The sequence below is a fragment of the Balaenoptera ricei genome, chromosome X (assembly GCF_028023285.1).
Source record: "Balaenoptera ricei isolate mBalRic1 chromosome X, mBalRic1.hap2, whole genome shotgun sequence".
Taxonomy (NCBI): domain Eukaryota; kingdom Metazoa; phylum Chordata; class Mammalia; order Artiodactyla; family Balaenopteridae; genus Balaenoptera; species Balaenoptera ricei.
This window is the reverse complement of record NC_082660.1, coordinates 96,459,925-96,482,776: the sequence shown is the minus strand read 5'-3', so window position 1 is coordinate 96,482,776 and position 22,852 is coordinate 96,459,925. Positions and strand designations below refer to the sequence as shown.

Sequence of the window (22,852 nt, the reverse complement as noted above, 5' to 3'; positions counted from 1 at the left end):
ATGAAATATGTAAATGTAAAGTTGTAGTTTTTATTGATCAAATATATCAATGACCATTTACATTAAACCTTTTTCCCTCCTAAATCCAAGCATATATTAAAATTTAGGGGCTTCCCTGGTGGCGCAGTGGTTAAGAATCTGCCTGCCAATGCAGGGGACACGGGTTCGAGCACTGGTCTGGGAAGATCCCACATGCCGCGGAGCAACTAAGCCCGTGAGCCACAACTACTGAGCCTGCGCGTCTGGAGCCTGTGCTCCGCAACGGGAGAGGCTGCGACAGTGAGAGGACCCCGCACCGCGATGAAAAGTGGCCCCCGCTCACCGCAACTGGAGAAAGCCCTCACACAGAAACGAAGACCCAACACAGCCAAAAATAAATAAATAAATAAATAAATAAATTTATAAAAAAAATAGGATTTTCATAACTAAAAACAAGAATAAAACATTCTTTAAAAAAACGTTAGTATATGATAACTAAACACCAAACACAAACTTTTATTGGAATATTTTATTTACATTTTATATTTAAAGAGAATCAATACAAATCGGGACATTTCAAATCAGTGTACAAGAATGCAATGGTTTCATCCATTCTACATTTAGCCAACAAAAATACATGTCTATTCTGCTTTTGCCTAAATTCTGCTGGAATTTGTACTGGAAACAAAACTCTAAAACCAAAGATAAGCCACAGAGAATAGAAGTAAAGTGCATTTTTATAATAGCTCTATTTAACTTTGGTGGATGAAGCTTCAAACTTTATATTAAGGCACCTGGAATTCTCCCCCTCCCCCAATTCGTTTTCAAACACCAAGAAAATGCATTCACGAAATTTATAGCTACATGGACAGAATTTTAGTTTACCTAATGTTATTTTAGCCCATTTAGGTAAAATGTAAACTCAATTTTCAAAGTCAACATTGTTTGGAAAATATTTTCCACAGACTAATTTCTGTAGACAAATTCATACACAAAGATCAATTACCAATTTTTGTGTGACTTATTCATAATCATTTTCAAATAGTATGATGATTTATATACTCTGCTTTTGAAAGTCCCATAAGTAAAGTTTGAGAAATAGTTATACAGTGTTTCTGTAAGTACAGTTTTTATCTATAATCTTTTGTCAAATTGGTGTCACTAATATACCAATCAATCCAGTCCAGTCCATATTCTCTGATAAACTATGCTTGACACTCAAATGAAGTACATTTAGCCTAATTTTAAAAACAAAAAATAGTTTAAATGAATATTTTGCTGTAATCTTGTTCTATCAACTTAATGTAGCTTAAATAGACATTTCATGAAGTACTAGCCTAAGTTTGCATTGTTTTTTACATTACAATTCCAGATCAATATAAGCACCTGGAGAAAAACCCTGACACATATAGCCCAAGCTAAAGTAGTATTATTTTTAATTAAGATACTATCGTAAAATAAAGTGATTACAGCTACTCCACATTTTAAAAGGAACATGTTTTTATAAGAAAATTGTTATAAATGGAAAACATGACTACTTGACAAGAGTTTTGAATGTTTAAAAATGTTGCTACCACTATTGAGAGGAAACTTGCCTATGAAAAACATTATATAATGAGTTTGTGGAAAAAGTTAATAGGTTAAATATTTTAAGTCATTTAACTATAGCATAATATTAGTCACCTCATCACTTTCAGTATCATTCTTATTAAGTTATTCCAATTCATTAATAGCAAACTAGGCCCTGATTGGCAGTTCTGTTATTACTAAAGGTTCAAGTTTTCTATTGACACAGATTTTATGATTTAATTTCTCGAACAGCAGTCTCTCGATCAGGAGTTTCATCTTCTTCAAAGGTTGGGTTGTCAACGTGAGGAACAACATCCACTGCCATGGAACTTGCTTCATGGTTTACCAGCTGTAGATTTTCATCTTTAAAAAGAAATGGTAATTTTAGGATGATTTCACCCCTCTCTTCTTTAAGACAAAATTCAACACACATGTCTAAGAAGCCTTTCTTATATAATTTCATCATACTCTGATTATTACCCTCATTCCCTGTTCCTTTAATATGATTTGTGCTGCCTTACATAAAGCACATATGGCATTATTTTAATTTACAATTACGATTTTATTGATTCACACGTGTGCTTACTTTTACCTAGATTATAGCATCCTTAAGAGCAAAAGTTATATCTTCTGCTTCTCTATTCTAAATGTAATAGCTCTTAAATCACATTTCAATCACCTGGGCACTTTAAAAAATTACATATGCTATGCATAGATAGATAGATAGATAAATAGATAGATAAATAGATAAATAGATAGATAAATAGATAGGTAGATAGATAGATAAATAGATAGGTAGGTAGGTAGATAGATAGATAGATAGACAGACAGACAGACAGACAGACAGAAAGACTAAAAAAAATCAACCAGGAAGTTGTGGGGGGCGGGAGTTCCCAAAATGGAATACAAATAGTAACAAGTGAATATAATTATATTACAGATGAAATATATAATCATCCTGAAGAGAGTGGGAAAGAAAAGAACTAACCTAAGTAACTTTGGAAAATGATACTTTGACTATATCCTATAAGGCTAAAACCAAAGAACTACACTGGTTAGTGAAACTGTTTTTCACAGGGGTGTGTTAGCAATGTTGAAACTTAGGTGTACTTTAGGATTGAACAAATAAGTAAATATATTGTGGATAAAAACAGCCAGGTTTCTCAATGTCAGAGAAAGGAGTTACAAATAAGGAAAGGGGAAGGCTAGAATAAACTCTGTGGTGTTGGACTGGAATCAGAAATTAAGTATGAACTAGCTGTTCTTCAGATAGGTGAATGTAGATGTGTGTGTATATTTGTGTGAGTACATACACATATTTCCTAGCGTTGTTCCTTGAAAGGGCTAATAGCAATGACACCCCAATAGCAATGAGCATACCTAGTGCCCAGATCTTGATTTCGAGGTACTGTTCTCCAATAAAAGCCCCCACCCCCTGAAGAAATAACTGATTCCAGGGCTAGGACAAGGAAAGTACAAGATTAATCTAGATTCAAGCCTAGGGATCAGCAAACTACAGCTTGCAAGCCAACTCTATAGCTAAGAGTGGTTTTTTCATTCTTAAGAGGTTGGAAGAGAAAACAACCAAAAGCAACAAAGACCTATGGCCTTCAAAGCCTAAAAAAAAAAAAATGATGGGGCATGTTGAAAGGAAACAAACCAACTTGAGGGAGTTCCCAATCACCAAATCTAGGACAATCTAACCATGAATAAATCATGAGAATAATATTATGGAATAAAAGAAATATCTATGAGTCCATATTATTATAAATAAATAATTGAATAAATAAGTGGAGAAAGCTTCCTTAAAATAGAAGCTTAATTAATGTAGAAAGAAGGATGGAAATAGAAAATCACCATTTGGCACACATTTCAGTAATAATTATTGTAAGCAAGAAACATCACTGATTGATAAAATTAGTAGGTAAAAAGTAAGATGAGAAACAGGATATTTGCATAGTCTCCAAGTGTCTCTCTATAAAATAATTAATAATTATAAAGGGAAAAAGAATAACTTTAAAAGGAGAAGCTTGGCAGATGCTACCTTAACCAAGTGAACAAAATTAAAACCATTGGTAATAAGACATGGGCATCATGTGCCTCATTATATGATATGAGCCAGAGAAGGGCACAACATAATTTCTGTGGTATTCTTGCCAGAAATAGACAATGGACAATAAATTTAATCATTGGGAATCAGGAGACAATTCCAAATTGAGGGACATTCTACAAAATAACTAACTGGTGGCCTTCAGAAGTGTCAAAGTCATGAAAGAAAAAGACTAAGGAACAGTCACAGATTGGAGACTAAGAAGACGTAACAGTTAAATGCAATGTGGACCTCTCAGAAAATTGGGTATAGAAGGAACATTCCCAAACATAATAAAGGACATACATGGGGACTTCCCTGGCAGTCCAGTGGTTAAGACTCCATGCTTCCACTGTAGGGGGCGTGGGTTTGATCCCTGGTCGGGGAACTAAGATCCCACATGCCGCGTGGTACAGCCAAAAAATTTTAAAAATAATAAATAAATAAATAAAGGACATACCTGACAAACCCACAGTTAACAACATACTCAAGAGGAACAAGACAAGGGTACCCACTCTCACCACTCCTATTCAACATAGTACTGGAAGTCCTAGCCAGAGAAATTAGAAAGTAAAAGAAAAGTCATCAAGGGACTTCTCTGGCGGTCCAGTGGTTTAAGACTCCGTGCTTCCAATGCAGGGGACGCAGGTTCAATCCCTGGTCGGGGAAACTAAGATCCCACATGCCATGCAGCACGGCCAAAAAATAAAAAAATTTTAAACAAACAAACAAACAGAAAAAAGGCATCAAAATGAGAAAGGAAGAAGTAAAATTGTCTGTTTCCAGATGACATGACCTAGAGAAAATGCTAAAGATACCAACAAAAACTGTTAGAACTAATAAACGAATTCACTAAAGTTGCAGGTTACAAAATCAACAGACAAAAATCAGTTGCATTTCTATACACCAGCAATGAAATATCTGAAAGAGAAATAAAGAAAACAATCCCATTCACAATAGCATCAAAAAGCAATATAATACTTAAGAATAGATTTAACCAAGGAGGTAAAAGATTTGTACTGAAAACTATAAGACATTTATAAAAGATATTGAAGAGGGCACAAATAAATGGAAATATATCCCATGTTCATGGATCAGAAGAATTCATATTGGACTTCCCTGGTGGCGCAGTGGTTAAGAATCCGCCTGCCAATGCAGGGGACACGGGTTCGATCCCTGGTCCGGGAAGATCCCACATGCCACAGAGCAACAAAGCCTGTGTGCCACACTACTGAGCCTGCTCCCTAGAGCCCGTGAGCCACAACTACTGAGCCCACATGCCACAACTACTGAAGTCTACGTGCCTAGAGCCCGTGCTCCGCAACAAGAGAAGCCACCGCAATGAGAAGCCCGTGCATCGCAACGAAGAGTAGCCCCTGCTCGCTGCAACTAAAGAAAGCCTGCATGCAGCAACAAAGACCCAACACAGCCAAAAATAAATAAATAAATAAATAAATTTATTAAAAAAAAGAATTCATGTTGTTTAAATGTCCATACTACCCAAAGCCATCTGTAGATTCAATGCAATCCATATCAAAATTCCAAATGCATTTTTCACAGAAGTATAAAAAAAAATCCTAAAATTCATATGGAACTACCAAAGACACTGGATAGCCAAAGCAATCCTGAGAAAGAAAAACAAAGTGGGGAGGCATCACACTTCCTGATTTCAAACTATACTACAAAGCTATAATAATCAACACAGTATGGTACTGGCATAAAAACAGACACATAGATCAGTGGAACAGAATTGAGAGCCCAGAAGTAAACCCATGTGTATGAGACCATGTGTATGAGATGAACTAATATTTGACAAGGGAGCCAAGAACACTCAATGGGGAAAAGACAGTCTTCAGTAAATGGTGTTGGGTAAACTGGATAAATATGCAACAGAATGAAACTGGACCCCTATCTTACACCACTTAAAAAATGAACTCTAAATGGATTAAGGACTTAAAAAGCCAAAATCAACAAATGGGACTACATCAAACCAAAAAGCTTCTACTCAGCAAGAGAAATAATCAAAAGAATGAAAAGGCAAGCTACAAAATGGGAGAAAATATGTGCAAACCACATATCAGATAAGGGGTTAATATCTAAAATATATAAGGAATTCATACAGTTCAATAGCAAAAAAGCAAATAATCTGATTAAAAAATGGGCAGAAGAACTGAGATATTTTCCCAAGGAAGACATACAAATGGCCAACAGGTACATGAAAAGATGCTCAACATCACTAATCAGGGAAATGCAAATCAAAACCACAATGAGATATTGCCTCACACTTGTTAGAATAGCTATTATCAAAAAGGAAACAGGTAAGTGTTGGCAAGGATGTGAAGAAAAGGGAACTCTAGTGCACCGTTGGTGGGAACGTAAATTGGTCCAGCACTATGGGAAACATGTATGGAGGTTCTCAAAAAATTAAAAATAGAACTACCATATCATCCAGCAATCCCACTTCTGGGTATATATCTAGAGGAAATGAAATCACTATCTTGAAGAGAGAGCTGCACCTCCATGTTCACTGCAGCATCATTCACAATAGCCAAGACACAGAAATAACCTAAGTGTCCACTGACTGATGAACAGATAAAGAAAATGTGGTATATATATATATATATATATATATATATATATATATATATATATATATATATATAAAACAATGGAACATTATTCAGCCATGAGAAAGAAGGAAATCCTGCCATTTGCAACCACATCGATGGACCTTGAGGGCAGTGTGCTAAGTGAAATAAGTCAGATAGAGAAGACCAATACTGTATGATATCACTTATATGCAGAATCTTAAAAAAAAAAAAAGCCAAATTCATAGAAACAGAGTAGAATGGTGGTTACAAGAGGCTGGAAGGTGGGGCAAATGGGGAAATGTTTGTCAAAGGGTACAAGTTTCCAGTTATAAGATGAATAAGTTCTGGGGAATCTAACATATAGATGGTGACTACAGTTAACAATACTGTATTAAATACTTGAAAGTTGCTAAGAGAGTAGATCTTAAATGTTCTCACCACACACACACAAAATGTGTAATTATGTGAGATGATGGATTTAACTAATCTTACTCTGATTATATGTCAAGTATATTTCAATAAAACTGGGGAAAAATGAGAAAAGAGGAAAGGCAATGTGGGATCCTAGGACAGAAAAAGGACATTAATGGGCCAACTGGTGAAATTTGAGTAAGATCAGTTTAGTTAATAACATTTTATCATTTAATTTCCTGATTTTGATAATTGTATATGGTTATATAAGATGTTAACTTTTGGAGAAGTTTGGTGATGGGTATATGGGCATTCTTTTTACTGTTTTTGAAACATTTTTTGGTCAGGCTGAAATTATTTCAAAATAAAAAAATAACCTGTGCTTGGGCCCCACATCCCATGGATTCTGACTTAACAATTCTGGGGTAAAGCCCAGGCATTAGTAATGTTTAAAGTTTCTATGGGTGATTCTAATGTGCAGCCAGGGTTAAGAACTAGGGCCCTTATTCGGTGGTTCCCAAAGTGTGGTCCCTGGACAAGCAGTATCAGTATCACCTGGAAACTTCTTAGAAATGAAAATTCTCAGGGCCCACCCCAGACCAACTGAGTCTGAAACTGGTGGTTGCCCCTCTGTTTTAACAAGCCCTCCAGGTGACTCAATGTATGCTTACGTTTGAAAATCAGTGCTCTGATAAAATTCAGCACAATGATGGAACACACAGGCATGAACTAATCAACTGTATGTTTACAAAGTTATTTAAATCACAACTATCACCATAATAATCAATGGTTAATAGGCATAATGCCCAAACTATTAATATATAATCATAGATAAAATTAAATCTATTCTATGTGGTCACTCATTCAACACTTATTTGAGTATTTACTATGTGGCAGTCTGTGCTAGGTGCTTGGGTATACGACAGTGAATAATAAGACACTGTCCCTACCCAAAGGGACTTTTTAAGGTTTGAATACAATTCAGTGCAATAAATGCAATGATAGAAGTTCTACCGAAGTAGACAGTAGGACCACACAGGTGAGTCAAGGGAAGCTTCTCAAAGGGGAGCAAGTTTTAAAGGAGGAACAGGAGTTGGACTGGGCTTCCCCAATTTCTTGGGGGAGGAAGAGTAGAAGGAATGGGCAGAGAGAAGATAGTGGCTCAAACTATGACTGTTGAATTAAGGTTGGAAATTAGGGGATGGTTTAGAGGAAAAATGATATTGAATCAATAGGAAGGGGAGAGGGTAGGATCTAGGATCGACCTAAGTTTCTGGTTTGACTCACCCGGGTAGGTGTTACTACCATTCACGGAGATAAAGAATACAGGAGAAGGGGCTTCCCTGGTGGCGCAGTGGTTGAGAATCTGCCTGCTAATGCAGGGGACATGGGTTTGAGCCCTGGTCTGGGAAGATCCCACATGCCGCGGAGCAACTGGGCCCGTGAGCCACAACTACTGAGCCTGCGCGTCTGGAGCCTGTGCCCCGCAACGGGAGGGGCCGCGATAGTGAGAGGCCCGCGCACCGCGATGAAGAGTGGCCCCCCGCACCACGATGGAGAGTGGCCCCCGCTTGCCGCAACTAGAGAAAGCCCTCGCACGAAACGAAGACCCAACACAGCCAAAATAAATAAATAAATAAATAAATAAAGTAGCTATAAACCCATTGCTAAAAAAAAAAAAAACATTTAAAAGAAGGAACATGGATCATCATTTTATTTGCTTATTCTCTGCAAAAACTGTTCTGCCTTCTACCCTCCCCCCAAAACTCGCAAATTCTCTGCAAAATCTGTTCTGCCTTCTACCCTCCCCCACAAGAACAGAACACAAAAAAAGTAGGTTGGGATTTATTTCTTTTTTTTAAACTGGGCTGACAATAAACTGAATTATCCCATACACTCAGGTCTCCCGTGTGGCAGGCAAGAATTCTACCACTGAACCACCAATGCTGCTAAACTGAATTATCCCATACACTGTCCTTTATCTTCACTGAATTCTATTACCACACAGTTACAGGAACCAAAAATTCATCTGGGGCAAATAGACAATGATTATCTATTATAGGTAGAACAAAACACAGATTATTAAGATTCTTATGACTACTTTGTACTCTAGGAAATGTCCAAAGGTTAGATTACAACATGAGGTTTGCGTTTGCATGATGGTATTCCTCGTGACCTCTGTAGAAATGGTATCTATGGCACTTATAAGCCTACCAAGGACAAAGGTTCATGTCATAGGAAGCTGAAACTTTTACAAGTCATCTTGACATTTCATTTTCCTTCTACTTTTATGCCAGAATTAGGTTATCTCAAAATGAGGATAGAGGAAAAACTATCAACCAACAAAAACCATGAAAAAGGTGGAAGTTAAAGAAAGGGGAAGTAATTTGTATACGGGTTTTCTCTAAGGAAAAAAGTAACAGAATTCCCTAAAATCTCTCTACTGGTATGACATTAGTAAGTTGCTAATACTGATTCACATGAATTTTGAAATTAATACATTCAATTTTACTTTCCACAGTTTGTTCACTTCATGGCAAATAATCAACAGGTGGCAGCACATCATTCTTAAACACAGTTTCTGATCTGTGCAAAAAATGGGTTCTGGAGTTGTGTATAAATCAAGCTTTTGGAAATTAAATTCTGTTTTATCATTCCAGGAATTCTTTATCTTAATTTCTTTATCTTAATTTCTGATTGATATGCAATAAACAATGGCTTCTAAAGTTGAGAAGTTTCTCCTTAGCCTAAGTTAGTAAGCCAACTCTTAAATGCATTGGAGAGAAGCTTTCCAATAAAAAAATCTTTTTCTTCTGTGACTAATCCCCACTCTTAATGCATTTCATCTGTTTCAGGTACATTTGAATGTGTATATTAAGTTAAGGTAGGGGTGCATCCTGCATTGCATCATTGTTACTAGAAAAAACCTGGAATGTGTTAATGGATGAATAGAATAAATGCTAAAAAGCAGGAGTACTCTGCCTGGTGTCTAATCCCCAATGTGGGGATCATTTGTGGGGCACTCATTGCCCCTCAGCATGGTGCTTACTTGCTGACTGCACATGTTCCTCCAAAGGCGGTTCATCTGCGCCCTGAACTGAAGCATATCCAGACGATGCAGTTTCACTGCGATTATCCTCTTCATGAGGAGAGGCACTGTTGGATGCTTCGTTGGATGCCGGAACTTGTAAAGACACTGATCCATCTTCAACATCCACCTGCGGAAAGCATTTAAACACATTAAGAGGCTCTCAGAGTATATGTTTTTCCTTGACATATCATTACAAAGTTTCTTCATAGGTGACTTATTAGAGCAATGCTTCTTAACCTTTTAAACCTACAATCCATTTTTGATGATCACAAAAATTTCTTGCAGGTCCCAGCCAGAGCAGTTGGAGTAATTGGCTCCAATGGAGTGAAAGATGTTACAGGCAGATTGCCATCAACATCTGACATGTTTATCTGGGTGAACACTTCATAATATAATGCCTGATACCAGGAAGGCACTCAAAAAAAATTCCTATGCTGTCCCCTAGGGGTTTTGAGAATCACTGTCATCTGTATATCTCCTCAAGTCAGGAAGAGTTTGTTGAGTTTGACTTTCTGTTGTGTGTACTGTGAAATAGGTAGTTTTTTTTTTCATTTACGAAATATAACTTAATATTTATTATACTCTCTCAAACTTTACATGCTCAGTTAACAACAAGTTTGATTGCTATGCAATAGTAAGAGAGTAAAAAACAGCAAGGGGTATCAGAAGTCAGTTGGGGTCATCACTTCCAATTCTGACCAAATAATAAGTACATTTGAGGAGAGGGAAGAAGGAGGAAAATGGAGGTGGTCCAACATGGTACCTCTCTGTCACTATGATGTAAGTAGGTCCAATTTTTGGTATAAACTGTAAGTCTAGCACATTACGTAGCTAAAAAATAAGGATTTTTTTTCCTGAAGGCCCAGATATACAAATAACACACTGCTTAAGTTCCTTCGTATAAATAGTTTAGCAACGTTTACCTCAATTCCCAAAGCTTTGAGTATGTCACATTTGCACATGGGGCAAGTCCTGTGTTCTAATAGCCATGGGTCAACACATGTCTTATGGAAAATATGGCTAATGAAGGAAAAAAACACATATTTTGGTTATCAGTTGTGAACTAGCAACACTTTGCCTAATATACTAATGGGTTACCCTGTAAGTTTACTTAGTCTTTTAATGGATGCCTTTTTTTTCCCTTTTAAACACACTATTACAGAAACAATATTTGGAAATTTCATAATACGGTACTTTTAAATAGAGCCTCATTACTCTAGCTTCATAAAAACTATTTTCAATACCACTTACTTGAAAAATAGCTAAGATGTTACCTGACCTAAGGTTTTGTTCAGTAATTCGGATCTTAATTATTTTGTTATTCCCTAACTATAAAATAGTACAGTTAGTCATTCTCAATAATATAGTACAATAAAGTATTGAGTGTAACATAATTCCGATACTTTAGGCAATGTGATAAGTTCCAAGAACGCCACTATTTAATAGCTAAAAGGAAGAGTGTTAAGAACAACTTCCGGGAGAGGGATAATAAGAAGCTAAAGAATGAAGACTTCCAAATAGGTGCTCATAAGTTGATTTTATTTTTTTCTCAATAGGATTGGTAGAATTATTTTGAATTAAATAATCCAGTACCACACACACACACACACACACACACACACAGTGATGCTGGCTAGGTTCTTAAGTTTTTTACGGAACTAGTTTCCAAATTGTACCAGATTATGGAAATATTATATAATTAGCCTTGTACCATTTCCAATGACATTAAAAATAAAGCAATCACCTATATTTAAATGAAAAGAAGTTAAAAATAAACACTTTCTTTACATCAGATTGGAAACATTCAAAATAGTTTCCCCCACTACAATCATTTTTGCAAGTCAGCTATTCTCATTGACGACATAAAAGAAAATCAAACTTACTTGCAGGTTAAGATGCGCACTAAATCATTAGGTTTATATAGTTCAATACACACAGCGCAACTATCTCCATCAGGGCCAATTTCCTAAGAGCAAATAGTTATTGTTATTCAGATGGATAAGAAAAATACATTAAACTACAGAGCAAAATCAGAATATACATGTATTTAATAAATTACATAAATTCCTACAGAAGAAGGAGCATCACATCACTAAAACGACTGTTTCAATAAGCAGTTTAAAATTATCTAGACTTAATTGGAATCTAAAAAAAGAGTCAAACTTATAGAAAGAGTGAGTAGAAAAGTAGTTTCCACGGTCTGAGGAATGGGGGAACCAGGGAGAAGTTAATAAAAGGGTACAAACTTTCAACTATAAGATGAATAAGGTTTGAAGATCTAATGTAAAACATGGTGACTACAGTCAATAACACTGTGTATTATGTAATTGAAGTTGGAAAATAAAATAAAATATTTAGACTTTAAAAAGTAAAAGAAGGAAGTTCCTTGGTGGCCTAGTGGTTAGGATTCCGGGCTTTCACTGCTGTGGCCCGGATTCAATCCCTGGTCGGGGAACTGAGATCCTGCAAAGCCACTCGGTGCAGTCTAAATAAATAAATAAAGTAAAAGAATAAAGTCCTGCAAAGCCACTCGGTGCAGCCAAAACAAACAAACAAACAAACAAATAAGTAAAGTAAAAGAATAAAGTCAACCAAAGGGGAACAGTACAAAGAGAAACATGTAGTACTGATTTAAACCTCTTCCTGGTTTTAGAATTTACACAATGCCACAAGTTCTATGGCTATGTTTTTCCATTAAAAAAATTAAGGTATAAGTCACATGCAATAAAATTCACTCTAAATGTTGAGTATACAGTTTTGCAAGTTTGGAGAAACATGCAGTCACTTAATCACCACCATAGTCAAGATATAGGATAGTCCTGGTACCCCAACAAATTCCTCTATACCACTTCGTAATTAACCCCTCTGTAATTAACTCCTCCTTTTATCACTATCTTCTGCCACCCACTCATCTGTTTTTCAGTGCCTGTAGTTTGGGCTTTTCCAGAATATCTTATAAGTGGGATTGTGCCTTATATAGCCTTTGAGTCTGCCTTCTTTCACTTAACATAATGCATTTGTGATTCATCCATGTTGTTGTATGCATCAGTAGGATTCCCCCCTTTTTATTGCTAAATAGTATCCCATGATATGGATGTACCACAGTTTTTTTTATCCATTCAACACTTGAAGGACATTTGGGTTCTTTCCAGTTTCTGGTAATTATCAGTAAAGCTGCCATGAACAATTGTGAAAAAGTTTTTATGTGAATGGGTAAACATCTAGCAGTGAGATTGCTGGGTTCTTTCGAGAGTGTATATTTGACTTCATAAAGAACTGCCATTCACTCTGCTGTACAGCAGAAAGTAATACAACATTGTAAAGCAACTATACTCCAATAATTAATTAACTTATACATACACACACACACACACACACACACACACATAGAACTGCCAAACTGTTTTCCAAACTGGCTGTACATTGCATTCTCACCAGAAAATGCATGAGAGTTCCAGCTGTTCCACATCTGGTCAGCTCTTGGTTTTAGCCATTCTAATAAATGTGCTGTGGGTATCACATTGTGGTTTTAATGTGCATTTCCCTAATGGCTAATGATGTTTAGCATCATTTTATGTGCTTTTTTGCCAGCCATATATTTCTTTGGTAAAATGTCTGTTTTGCCCATTTTTCCACTAGGTTGTCTGTTCTCTTCTTGAGTTTTGAGAGTTCTTTATATATTCTGAATACAGTCCTTTATCAGATATGTGATTTGCAAATATTTTCTCCCAGTCTGTGGCTCGTCTTTTCAGTCTCTTAACAGTGTCTTTCAAAGAGCAAAAGCTCTTAATTTTAACAAATTTCTCTTTTTTCTTTAATGGACTTGTTTTTGGTATCATATCTAAGTAATCTTTGCCTAACCCAAGCTACAAAGATATTTTTCTCCAAAGTTTTCTTCTAAAATTTCATAGTTCTAGGTTTTATATTTAAGTCTGTGATCCATTTCAAGTTAATTTTTGCAGAGGGCATAAAGTATGGATTGAGGTTCATTTTTTTTTTGTCTATGGATATTCAGTCATTGCGTATGGAGAGCCAACAATTGGCTGCCCTTTCTTCTTTGAATTGCTTTTGCACCTTTGTCGAAAATCAATCGACCATTTATGTGTGGGTCTATTTCTGGACTGTCTCTTCTGTTTCAAAGATCTAAAGGTCCATCCTTTCCCTAATACCATGCTTTCTTGACTACTGTAGCTTTAAAATAATTCTGCAAATCAGGAAATGTGAGTCATCCAAATTTGTTTTTTATCAAAATTGTTTTGGTTATTCTAGTTCTTTTGCTTTTCCAAATAAACTTAGAGTCAACTTGTCAATTCCTACAAAGGATGCAACTAGGATTTTGATTGAAACTGCATTGAATCTATAGATCAGTTTGGGGAGGAAGTGACATCTTGACAACAGAGTCTTCTAACCCATGAACACGGTATATCCCTCCATTTCTTTAGGTCTTCTTTGATTTCTTTCTTTCATTATGTTTTGCCCTTTTCAGCATATAGATCTTGTACATATTTTGTAAGATTTATACCTAAGTATATAATGGTTTTGGTGCTGTTATAAATGGTATTTTTTTATTTCAGTAAGTTCTGTAGCTATATTTTTATTGTAGTACAAACTTCCATAGCTATTTTTTGATACGTGTTTTATACATCAATGGTAGTTTTCAACTGTGCTAAATCTGAAAATGGATGTTCAAGTAGAGTTGTACTGAAGCACTGTAGTAATTTCCTGTTGCTGTAACAAATTACAATACCTTAGTGGCTTAAAATGACACAAACTTATACTCTTACTGTTATTGCTCATGGCCCCTTTCTTGCATCACTGCAACCTCTTGCTTCCATTGTCACATCTCCTACTGCACTGTAGTCAAATCTCCCCTTTCCTCCCTCTTATAAAGACACTGTGATTATACTTAGGATCCACCCGGATAATCCAGGATAACCTCCCCATCTCAAGATCCTTAACTTAATCACATCTGCAGAGTACTTTTTGCCATATAAGGTAACATTTACAGGTTCTAGGGATTAGGACCTAGATGTCTTTGGGGGCCATTATTCAGCCTACCTCCAGCATCAAATAGATTAAAAAATCAATAAGATTTATAAATTCCAATGAAAATCATACTTTGGAAGAACATTTAGCTTTTAACAATGGCTTGGTAGCACTGCTTTAAAACAAATAGCATTTACAAGTCATAAATGCACCTTGTCTCCTTGTTTCAGTGTGCGGAGTTGAAGCCTTCCAATAGCTTTTTTAGCATCTGCCTTTAATTGTCTCTGTAATAAAAAAAAAAATAGCCAGTATTAGAAAAAATATTTCTAAAAGAAATACGATAAAAAAGGTAGAGAGGATTAATAAATATTTATCAGGTAAAAGTCAATGTCTAAGTAAATTTTAAAAGATAAAATTTAATTAGCCATAATAAATGCCCATTTATCTGATATCAAGCAGGATTTTTTTAAATTACTGAAACCTTATGTTTCCTTACCTTCTTAAACAGCAGCTTTGGGTCACAATGGTAAAGCTATGCGTCCCTATTCCAAATGGATTCGGATGCTATGAATTTTCAAAGCAATTTTCCTATTTTCAAAAGCCCAGAGGTCCTTAAATTACATCTTTTCCAATTTCTTTTTTGAATCATGTCTTGTTTGGTAGAAAGTGCATTGGATGCAAATGGACCTAGCTTCAAAATCTGACTTTGTCACTTACTAAATGAATAATCCTGGACAAGTCATTAAATCTTTGAGCTTGTTTACTCATCTATAAAATGAGGATAATACCAATCCTTACAGTGTTATTTGGTATTAGGGGAAAAAATTGCTGTTTATAACCACTACTGCCTTGTAAGGAGGGTGGATTCTGAGACTGGTAAGCCTTTTTTTGTTTCACTGAACATATACCTAGATGAGTCTGGATATGCAAAGGCAAGTCCGTGGCTCATTTAGGGAATAAAGACTAAAATATTACATATATATCTATATCTATCTATCCATACACACACACATGTGTGTGTATGTATATATATGTGTGTGTATATATATATATATATTTGAATCAGAAGTGAGGTTAAGGTATAGGGGGAAATTTAAAAGGTGAAGGAAAAGTGAGAAAGAGAGGAATCAATGAGAGACTATCCCTCTGTGTGGGATGAACTGCCCAGAGGAAAGAACTCCCAGGTGGTATGAGATATTTGGTGTTAATTTGAAATTATTTGTGATGCCACAAATAAACCTTCCTTCTATTTCAGTAAAATCTACCACATACACGAATGCCTCAAGTGAAGATAATATATATGTAAATTGAAGAAGAGGCTAGGTTTCACACCTGGGTGAATGCTGTATGGAATAGAGAGATAGCATGTGCAGCATGGCAAGATGATAAGCAATCTTCCTATTTTGTACTGTAAAATGGACAAACTTATAGAAATTCAGCAGAAAGTAGATGCTCAGAACCAGAGGTCTTGTGAGGATGTCAACAACTTCCTCATCCCCCTGTATGTACCTCCATCCCCAGCAGGGAGACCCCTAGGTGACATTGAGGTTACATGAAAATTAGATATAACGTAAGTAAAGTATCCAGCATAATGTCTGGCTGATAGCAGACACTCAATAAAATGTTTATTAAACAAAAATATAAAGTACTATTTACTCATCAATTAGTATTACAGATTTATACATATCTGTAGCAAATATATTTTGGAAGGGAATAATCCATGGGTGTAGGTATGTGAGGAAATTCCTTAATGCCCAAACCTGCCTCCTATAAGATATCATTTTGTGAAACGTATTTGGCTTGATGCCAAGGACATTACTGCCAAAATATTTCTTTGCTGGCATAGTAGCAGCAGAAACTTCTCAGATTGTTACCTGACTGGCAAATATAGCTCATAGAAACAGTTAATAGGAAGGCCTAGCTCTCAGAAGGAAAGAGACACTAATCGAAGCCCTTTCACTCTCTCTCTGAGACTTAATCATGGATTTCACTCACAAGGGGAATTTTATGATGGTACTTAATTTTTTTAAATAAATGTATTTATTTAATTTTTCTTATTTTTTTATTTTTTGGCTGTGTTGGGTCTTCGTTGCTGCACGTGGGCTTTCTCTAGTTGTGAAGAGTGGGGTCTACTCTTCGTTGCGGTGCGCGGGCTTCTCGTTGCAGTGGCTTCTCTTGTTGCGGAGCATGGACTCTAGGCACGTGGGCTTCAGTAGTTGCGGCACGTGGGCTCAGTAGTTGTGGCTCGCAGGCTCTAGAGTGCAGGCTCAGTAGTTGTGGTGCAAGGGCTTAGTTGCCCTGCGGCATGTGGGATCTTCCCAGACCAGGGCTTGAACCCCTGTCCCCTGCATTGGCAGGCGGATTCTTAACCACTGCACCACCAGGGAAGCCCTGGTACTTCATTTTGAGCTTAAATATTTTCCCTTCTGTCAGTTGCATCACAAGTAAATAATAGAGTGATAGTGAAAGGAGGTACACTTAGGATCTTTAGAGCTGGAAAACTCTTAGAGTTCACCTAGCCTGAGATCTAATCTGACAGATAAGAAAACTGATGCCCAAAGAGAAAGAATGCTGTGCTCAAAATCTCAGAGTTGGTTAGTGTCAGTCCCACTGAAGCCCAGAGTTTGGGAACACTTAACTCTGACATCAAGGTAGCCATCTTTTGTTTACTGTGGCTTGGAGCAGGAAGCTAGTACTACTTCCTTACATTTATATAGTTATTTTATAATTATTTTTGATATCTATTACCTCATTTAATCCTCACAACAATCCCCTAAAGGAGAGGATATCTCCACTTTAACGTTGAGCAAGTGGAGGCTTGGAAGAGTAAAATAACTTGTCCAAAAGGGCATGCAGCCTCTGAATGACAGAGTTGGTACTGGAAGTCTGCTCTTCGTATTCCAAGATTCCATTACGATACAACCATCCAAAACCTTCTGAAGTTTTTCCAACTCCTGGATTCTATGGTCTGTCAAATTGTGGCCAGTCCTTACAGGGAACAACCAGTAGGCCCACAGGATTCTGGCCCTGGCCTAGACTTCCAAACATCACTATTTTCTTTTCCTATAAAGCATGAGCTATTTCAACACGAAGATGAAAAAAATGCAAATGATACAAAAATAGAGCCAACAAGAGAAAACTGGGCAAGGAAAAAATGTAGTTGATAAGAAGTCTTTGACAATCATTTTGCAACCTGTCTTTAGAGCACTTCTGATTTAGGTTTAAGTAACAAGCTCTATGACACAACTGGGGAAATGCACTCACAAGGAAGTAATACATCTCTAGTGTATTTACCTGATTAAATCTATATAGTCTGATTTCTCATTCCAAAATATTCAACAAAATCTAAATGCATGAGTCTCCAGTGCTAGTGTTCATCAATTCATCAGGGATGAATGCTAACTATACAACTTTGATTATATCCAAGACTAACGCAAATTAATTTGAGAGATGGGATCGAAGGCAAACTTTAAATGTAATGTCCAAGTCTGTGTGAATGAGAAAAGTGGAACTTACATTAAGACCGGAAGATCCTAAGCAAGGGACTTGATTATGAAGGATCTCTAAAACATTTGCAGCACAGAATAAACCGATGTTTAATGAAGCAGCCCTAGAATTTAAAAAAATCCTTTAAAGGACAATTTGAATATTTCCAATAACTCCTACCAAGCTTTTATAAAGAAAAGACATTTCTTTCAATATGGAGGAGCAACGTGGTTTTGTTAAGAAGCATAAACTGTATTTTTAGAACCTGAATAAAGGTCACTTTTAAAACTGCCATCAGTACTCAAACTATTTCACTGTCACATGATAGCAGGAGTTCCCAAGATGCATCCATTCCTCTAAAAACTGACATACAAGAACAAAATTAAGACCAAGTAGTTTATATTAAATATATGTTTGGGTAATTTTGTTTAAGTCAAACTTCTGGCTTTAACATTTAAAGAGAATATGCCCCAATGCAAACTGTAATTTATATTTGATTCCTTAAAATCAGAACTTCAAGAGTATATCTACTTTGTTACACAAATTACTTTGGGCACCTTTTCAGTACTTCTCCACCATATCAGAATTCCCCCCTACCCTATAAATTGCAATAGCACATTGTTTCTACCTCTTATATTCTGTAGTTGAATTATTCATCTGTCTTTTTCTCCTAGTAGATTGTGAGTAGGTGGAAGACTGGGCCTTAATCATTAAAAAAATTTCCCATAATGCATAGTAGTTGCTCAAAGAATAGCTTCTGAGTTTAGAAAAACACATTTTCATGATTTTCTCATCTAAGTTTTACTCATTAAAAGCTTCTATTCTATCAAATCTGGGAAAAGAAAGGTTTAGAGAACATGTATTGGGCCCCTGCCATGCGTCAGGTTTAACCCTAAGCTTTTTACATGTGTCATCTTGTTTAAACATTAACAAGTTTATGGAATAGGTATTTTAATATCCAAATTTTATAGACAAGAAAAGGTTTTGAAGCTTGACTAAAGTCCAGGCAGCTGGTTAGTTGCAGAGCTGTTATTCAATTCAAGCCCAGGTTCTATGTGGCTTTAAAGCCCATGATCTCTCCACTATAGCACACTGCCTCCACTGTGTAACAGCAAAGAAGCCCTTAAAGGGCTTCACATTCCTTGTGAAGAAGATAAATGAAAGAAATAAGAAAAAAACCCCTCAAAGTCAGCTATTACCCAATCTTCAAATCCTTCCTCAACTGGCTACTTACTGTGATTTGGGGAGCTCTTTTATTTATTTTTTTTTAAATAAATTTATTTTATTTTTATTTATTTTTGGCTGCGTTGGGTCTTCGTTGCTGTGCGTGGGCTTTCTCTAGTTGCGGCGAGTAGGAGCTACTCTTTGTTGTAGCACGCGGGCTCAGTAGTTGTGGCTTGCGGGCAATAGAGCACAAGCTCAGTAGTTGTGGCGCACGGGCTTAGTTGCTCCACGGCACGTGGGATCTTCCCGGACCAGGGCTCGAACCCATGTCTCCTGCATTGGCAGGCGGATTCTTAACCACTGCACCACCAGGGAAGCCCTGGGGAGCTCTTTTAAACAGGTATTTTATATCAATAGACTCTACCCACCTCTTCCCCAATCCTAAGAGATACCTGGTCTAAGAATATTTGGCAGAGTAGAAGACTGATTCAAAGCATCTTGGTTTTTCACCAATTTTCTTAAAAGAAGCTTAATGCCATTAGTCTATTCAAAAGCTGGGATGGTTCTAGTCACTGAAGAATTTCAGCTGTATAGTTATTTTGGTTCTGAGTGACACTTTAAGTGGACTGAAAATGAAGAGTCAGGTCAATTCTTATCCTATATTACAATGTTCAATTTTTAAATTACCGTGAACTCAAAGATATCTTACCTAGTTCATCTGTGAATTTATATCAAACTAAGTACAATAAATGTTTTAGTCTGGTTATTTGTCACCTGGGTTTTGGTCCCATAGCATTCAGCTTTTAGTTTAACTGAAACCCACATGAATAACACTAGGCACGTAGTCAAACCTAATCACTTGATGGTGGGGGGAGGGGGCAGAGTGGGGTATGTAAAAGCAAGAAAAAAGGGTAGATATAAGCAAACTATATTTTCCTGCTCTTAAGTCACTACTTTTTTTTTTAATTTATCTTTGGCCCCATTGGGTCTTCGTTGCTGTGCACAGGCTTTCTCTAGTTGCATTGAGTGGGGGCTACTCTTTGTTGCAGTGTGCGGGCTTCTTATTGTGGTGGCTCCTCTTGTTGCGGAGCACGGGCTCTAGGCACGCGGGCTTCAGTAGTTATGGCACGCAGGCTCAGTAGTTATGGCGCACGGGCTTAGTTGCTCTGCGACATGTGGGATCTTCCCAGCCCAGGGCTTGAACCCAGGTCCCCTGCATTGGCAGGCGGATTCTTAACCACTGCACCACCAGGAAAGTCCCTCACCACTTTTTTAAAATAAAAATTTTCACAAAAATTTGGCTCGGAATTTATAAAACAGAATACTTAAAATCAAGGATTATAGTAAGAGGATTCTTTTCTTCAGATACATTCCTGTGAACAAAATCAAAGTTTGAGTGATGTGGCTGTTTAGATATATGAGAACTGAGAGAAATCTACTTTTTTCCCCAGCAAAAACCTAGGCATGGAATCACTGTGTTGTACACCTGAAACTAATATAATACTGTATGTCAATTATACTTCAATTAAAAAAGATAAAGCCCAAAAAAACCTCTGTATAATATTTGAATGAGAGTATTCCTAAAGGAAAGAGGAGGTGCAGACTATAGGACAGCTTCCCATAAGTCTATGGAACTACAGAAATAGGAGTACAGACCACTTACATGAAGGTGATCCCTGTGAACAGTGTGAGGAAATGCACTGTAAGGAAGAGCAGTGAGAAAAGGGGGAATTTACCCTAGGAGATAGGTTATGAGTCAGATTATAGCATTTTTCAAAGAAAGACAATCAAAGCCTTTATTAGAGTAAGTGAAAATTTTAAAAAATCCCGACAGACCCATTGTAAGAGCTTCCTTTTGTCCAGTGAGAAAGTCAGAGAAAGACTATAAAACCAGGTCCTACTCAGATGAGAATCTGTTTAATCTGCTCTTCTTACACAAGAGCCAAAGCAGTGGTTTTGTAAAGGGCTCTAAATCTCAAATTCAGGCAGGAACAGATACATACAAATGCACCCACTACAAATATGTATATATTGATAGTGGTGCAGTATGCAGACACCTGGTAAGTCTTCCAGTTAATTTCATATACTAGGACAGTAGAGAAAATTTAATGTAACCAGAAATGTTTCAGATATTTTTAGTCATGCTTTAAGTTCAAGGACAAATTTTAAGATATTAATGTAGCTAAGTTCTTCCTCATCTGAGACCACACAGGAGTGCTATCTCTTTGGCAGCAAACTATAAGGACATGTGTGACATATCTCTGCCCAGGAAGCCAATTTGAGTCTCAGGATCTGAGGCTCAGATGGGGGACTGGTCACTAGATAATTCTGCTAGCAGTTGGCCATGCTGCTCCAAGCTCAGGAACCCAACAATGAAACCAGGTGCATATTATTTATCCTGATTGTTGCTCCAGATGTGTATAACAAAATCATCAATCACTAACATAAAGAACACTGACTCATTTATTTTTTAACTGAAAGTCTGTACCTTTTAATCTCCCTCACCTATTTCTCTCCTCCCCCCACTACCCCCCACCTCTGGTAAACACCTGTTTGTTCTCTGTATCTATGACTCTGTTTCTATTTGGTTATGTTTGTTCATTTGTTTTGTTCTTTAGATTCCACATGTAAGTGAAATCATACAGTGCTTGTCTTTCTCTGCCTGACTTATTTCACTTAGCATAATATCTTCTAGATCCATTCATGTTGTCGCAAATGGTTAAGATTTCATTCTTTTTTATGGCTGAGTAATATTCCATTGTATACAGGGAGATAAAGAGGCACAAATTTCAGTTACAAAATAAATGAGTCACCGGTATGAAGTGCACAGTGTGTGGAATACGGTCAATAATTATGTAATATCTTTTTATGGTAACAAATGACAACTAGACAATCATGGCGATCATTTTCAAATGCATAGAAATATTGAATCACTGTGTTACATACCAGGAACTAACATAGCGTTGTAGGTCAATTATATTTCAAAAACAAACAAACTTGGGACTTCCCTGGGGGTCCAATGGTTAAGACTCCGTGCTTCCACTGCAGGGGGCACGGGTTCGATCCTTGGTCGGGGAACTAAAATCCCACATGACGTGAGGTGCAGGCAAAAAACAAACAAACAAACAAACTTACAGAAAAAGAGATCAGATTTGTGACTACCAGAGGCGGATGGTGGGGGAAGGGGGAATTAGATGAAGGTAGTCAAAAGCTACAAACTTGCAATTATAAGATAAGTAAGTACTAGGGATATAATGTACAACAAGTATAATTAACACTGCTATATATTATAAATGAAAGTTATTAAGAGAGTAAATCCTAGGAGTTCTCATCACAAGGGAAAAAATATTTTTTTCTATTTCTTTAATGTGTATCTACACGAGACAATGGATGTTCCCTAAACCTACTGTGTTAATCATTTCAGGATGTATGTAAGTCAAATCATTGTGTTGTACACCTTAAACTTACACAGTGCTATACGTCAAT

At 36.7% G+C, this 22,852-nt stretch overlaps 1 protein-coding gene across 2 annotated transcripts in view; it reads right to left on the bottom strand.

Moving 5' to 3' along the window:
• Positions 1-493: 493 nt before the first annotated feature.
• RNF128 (ring finger protein 128) overlaps positions 494-22,852 on the bottom strand; it is a 101,820-nt gene continuing 79,461 nt past the window's right edge. For both annotated transcript variants that reach the window (XM_059910062.1, XM_059910061.1), the window contains exons 3-7: positions 14,929-15,000; positions 11,614-11,696; positions 10,654-10,750; positions 9,689-9,857; positions 494-1,911 (exon numbers count right to left, since the gene is read on the bottom strand). In XM_059910062.1, coding sequence (XP_059766045.1) covers positions 1,778-1,911; positions 9,689-9,857; positions 10,654-10,750; positions 11,614-11,696; positions 14,929-15,000 — 555 coding nt within the window. In that variant the 3' untranslated portion in view covers positions 494-1,777. The remainder of the gene's footprint in view (positions 1,912-9,688; positions 9,858-10,653; positions 10,751-11,613; positions 11,697-14,928; positions 15,001-22,852) is intronic.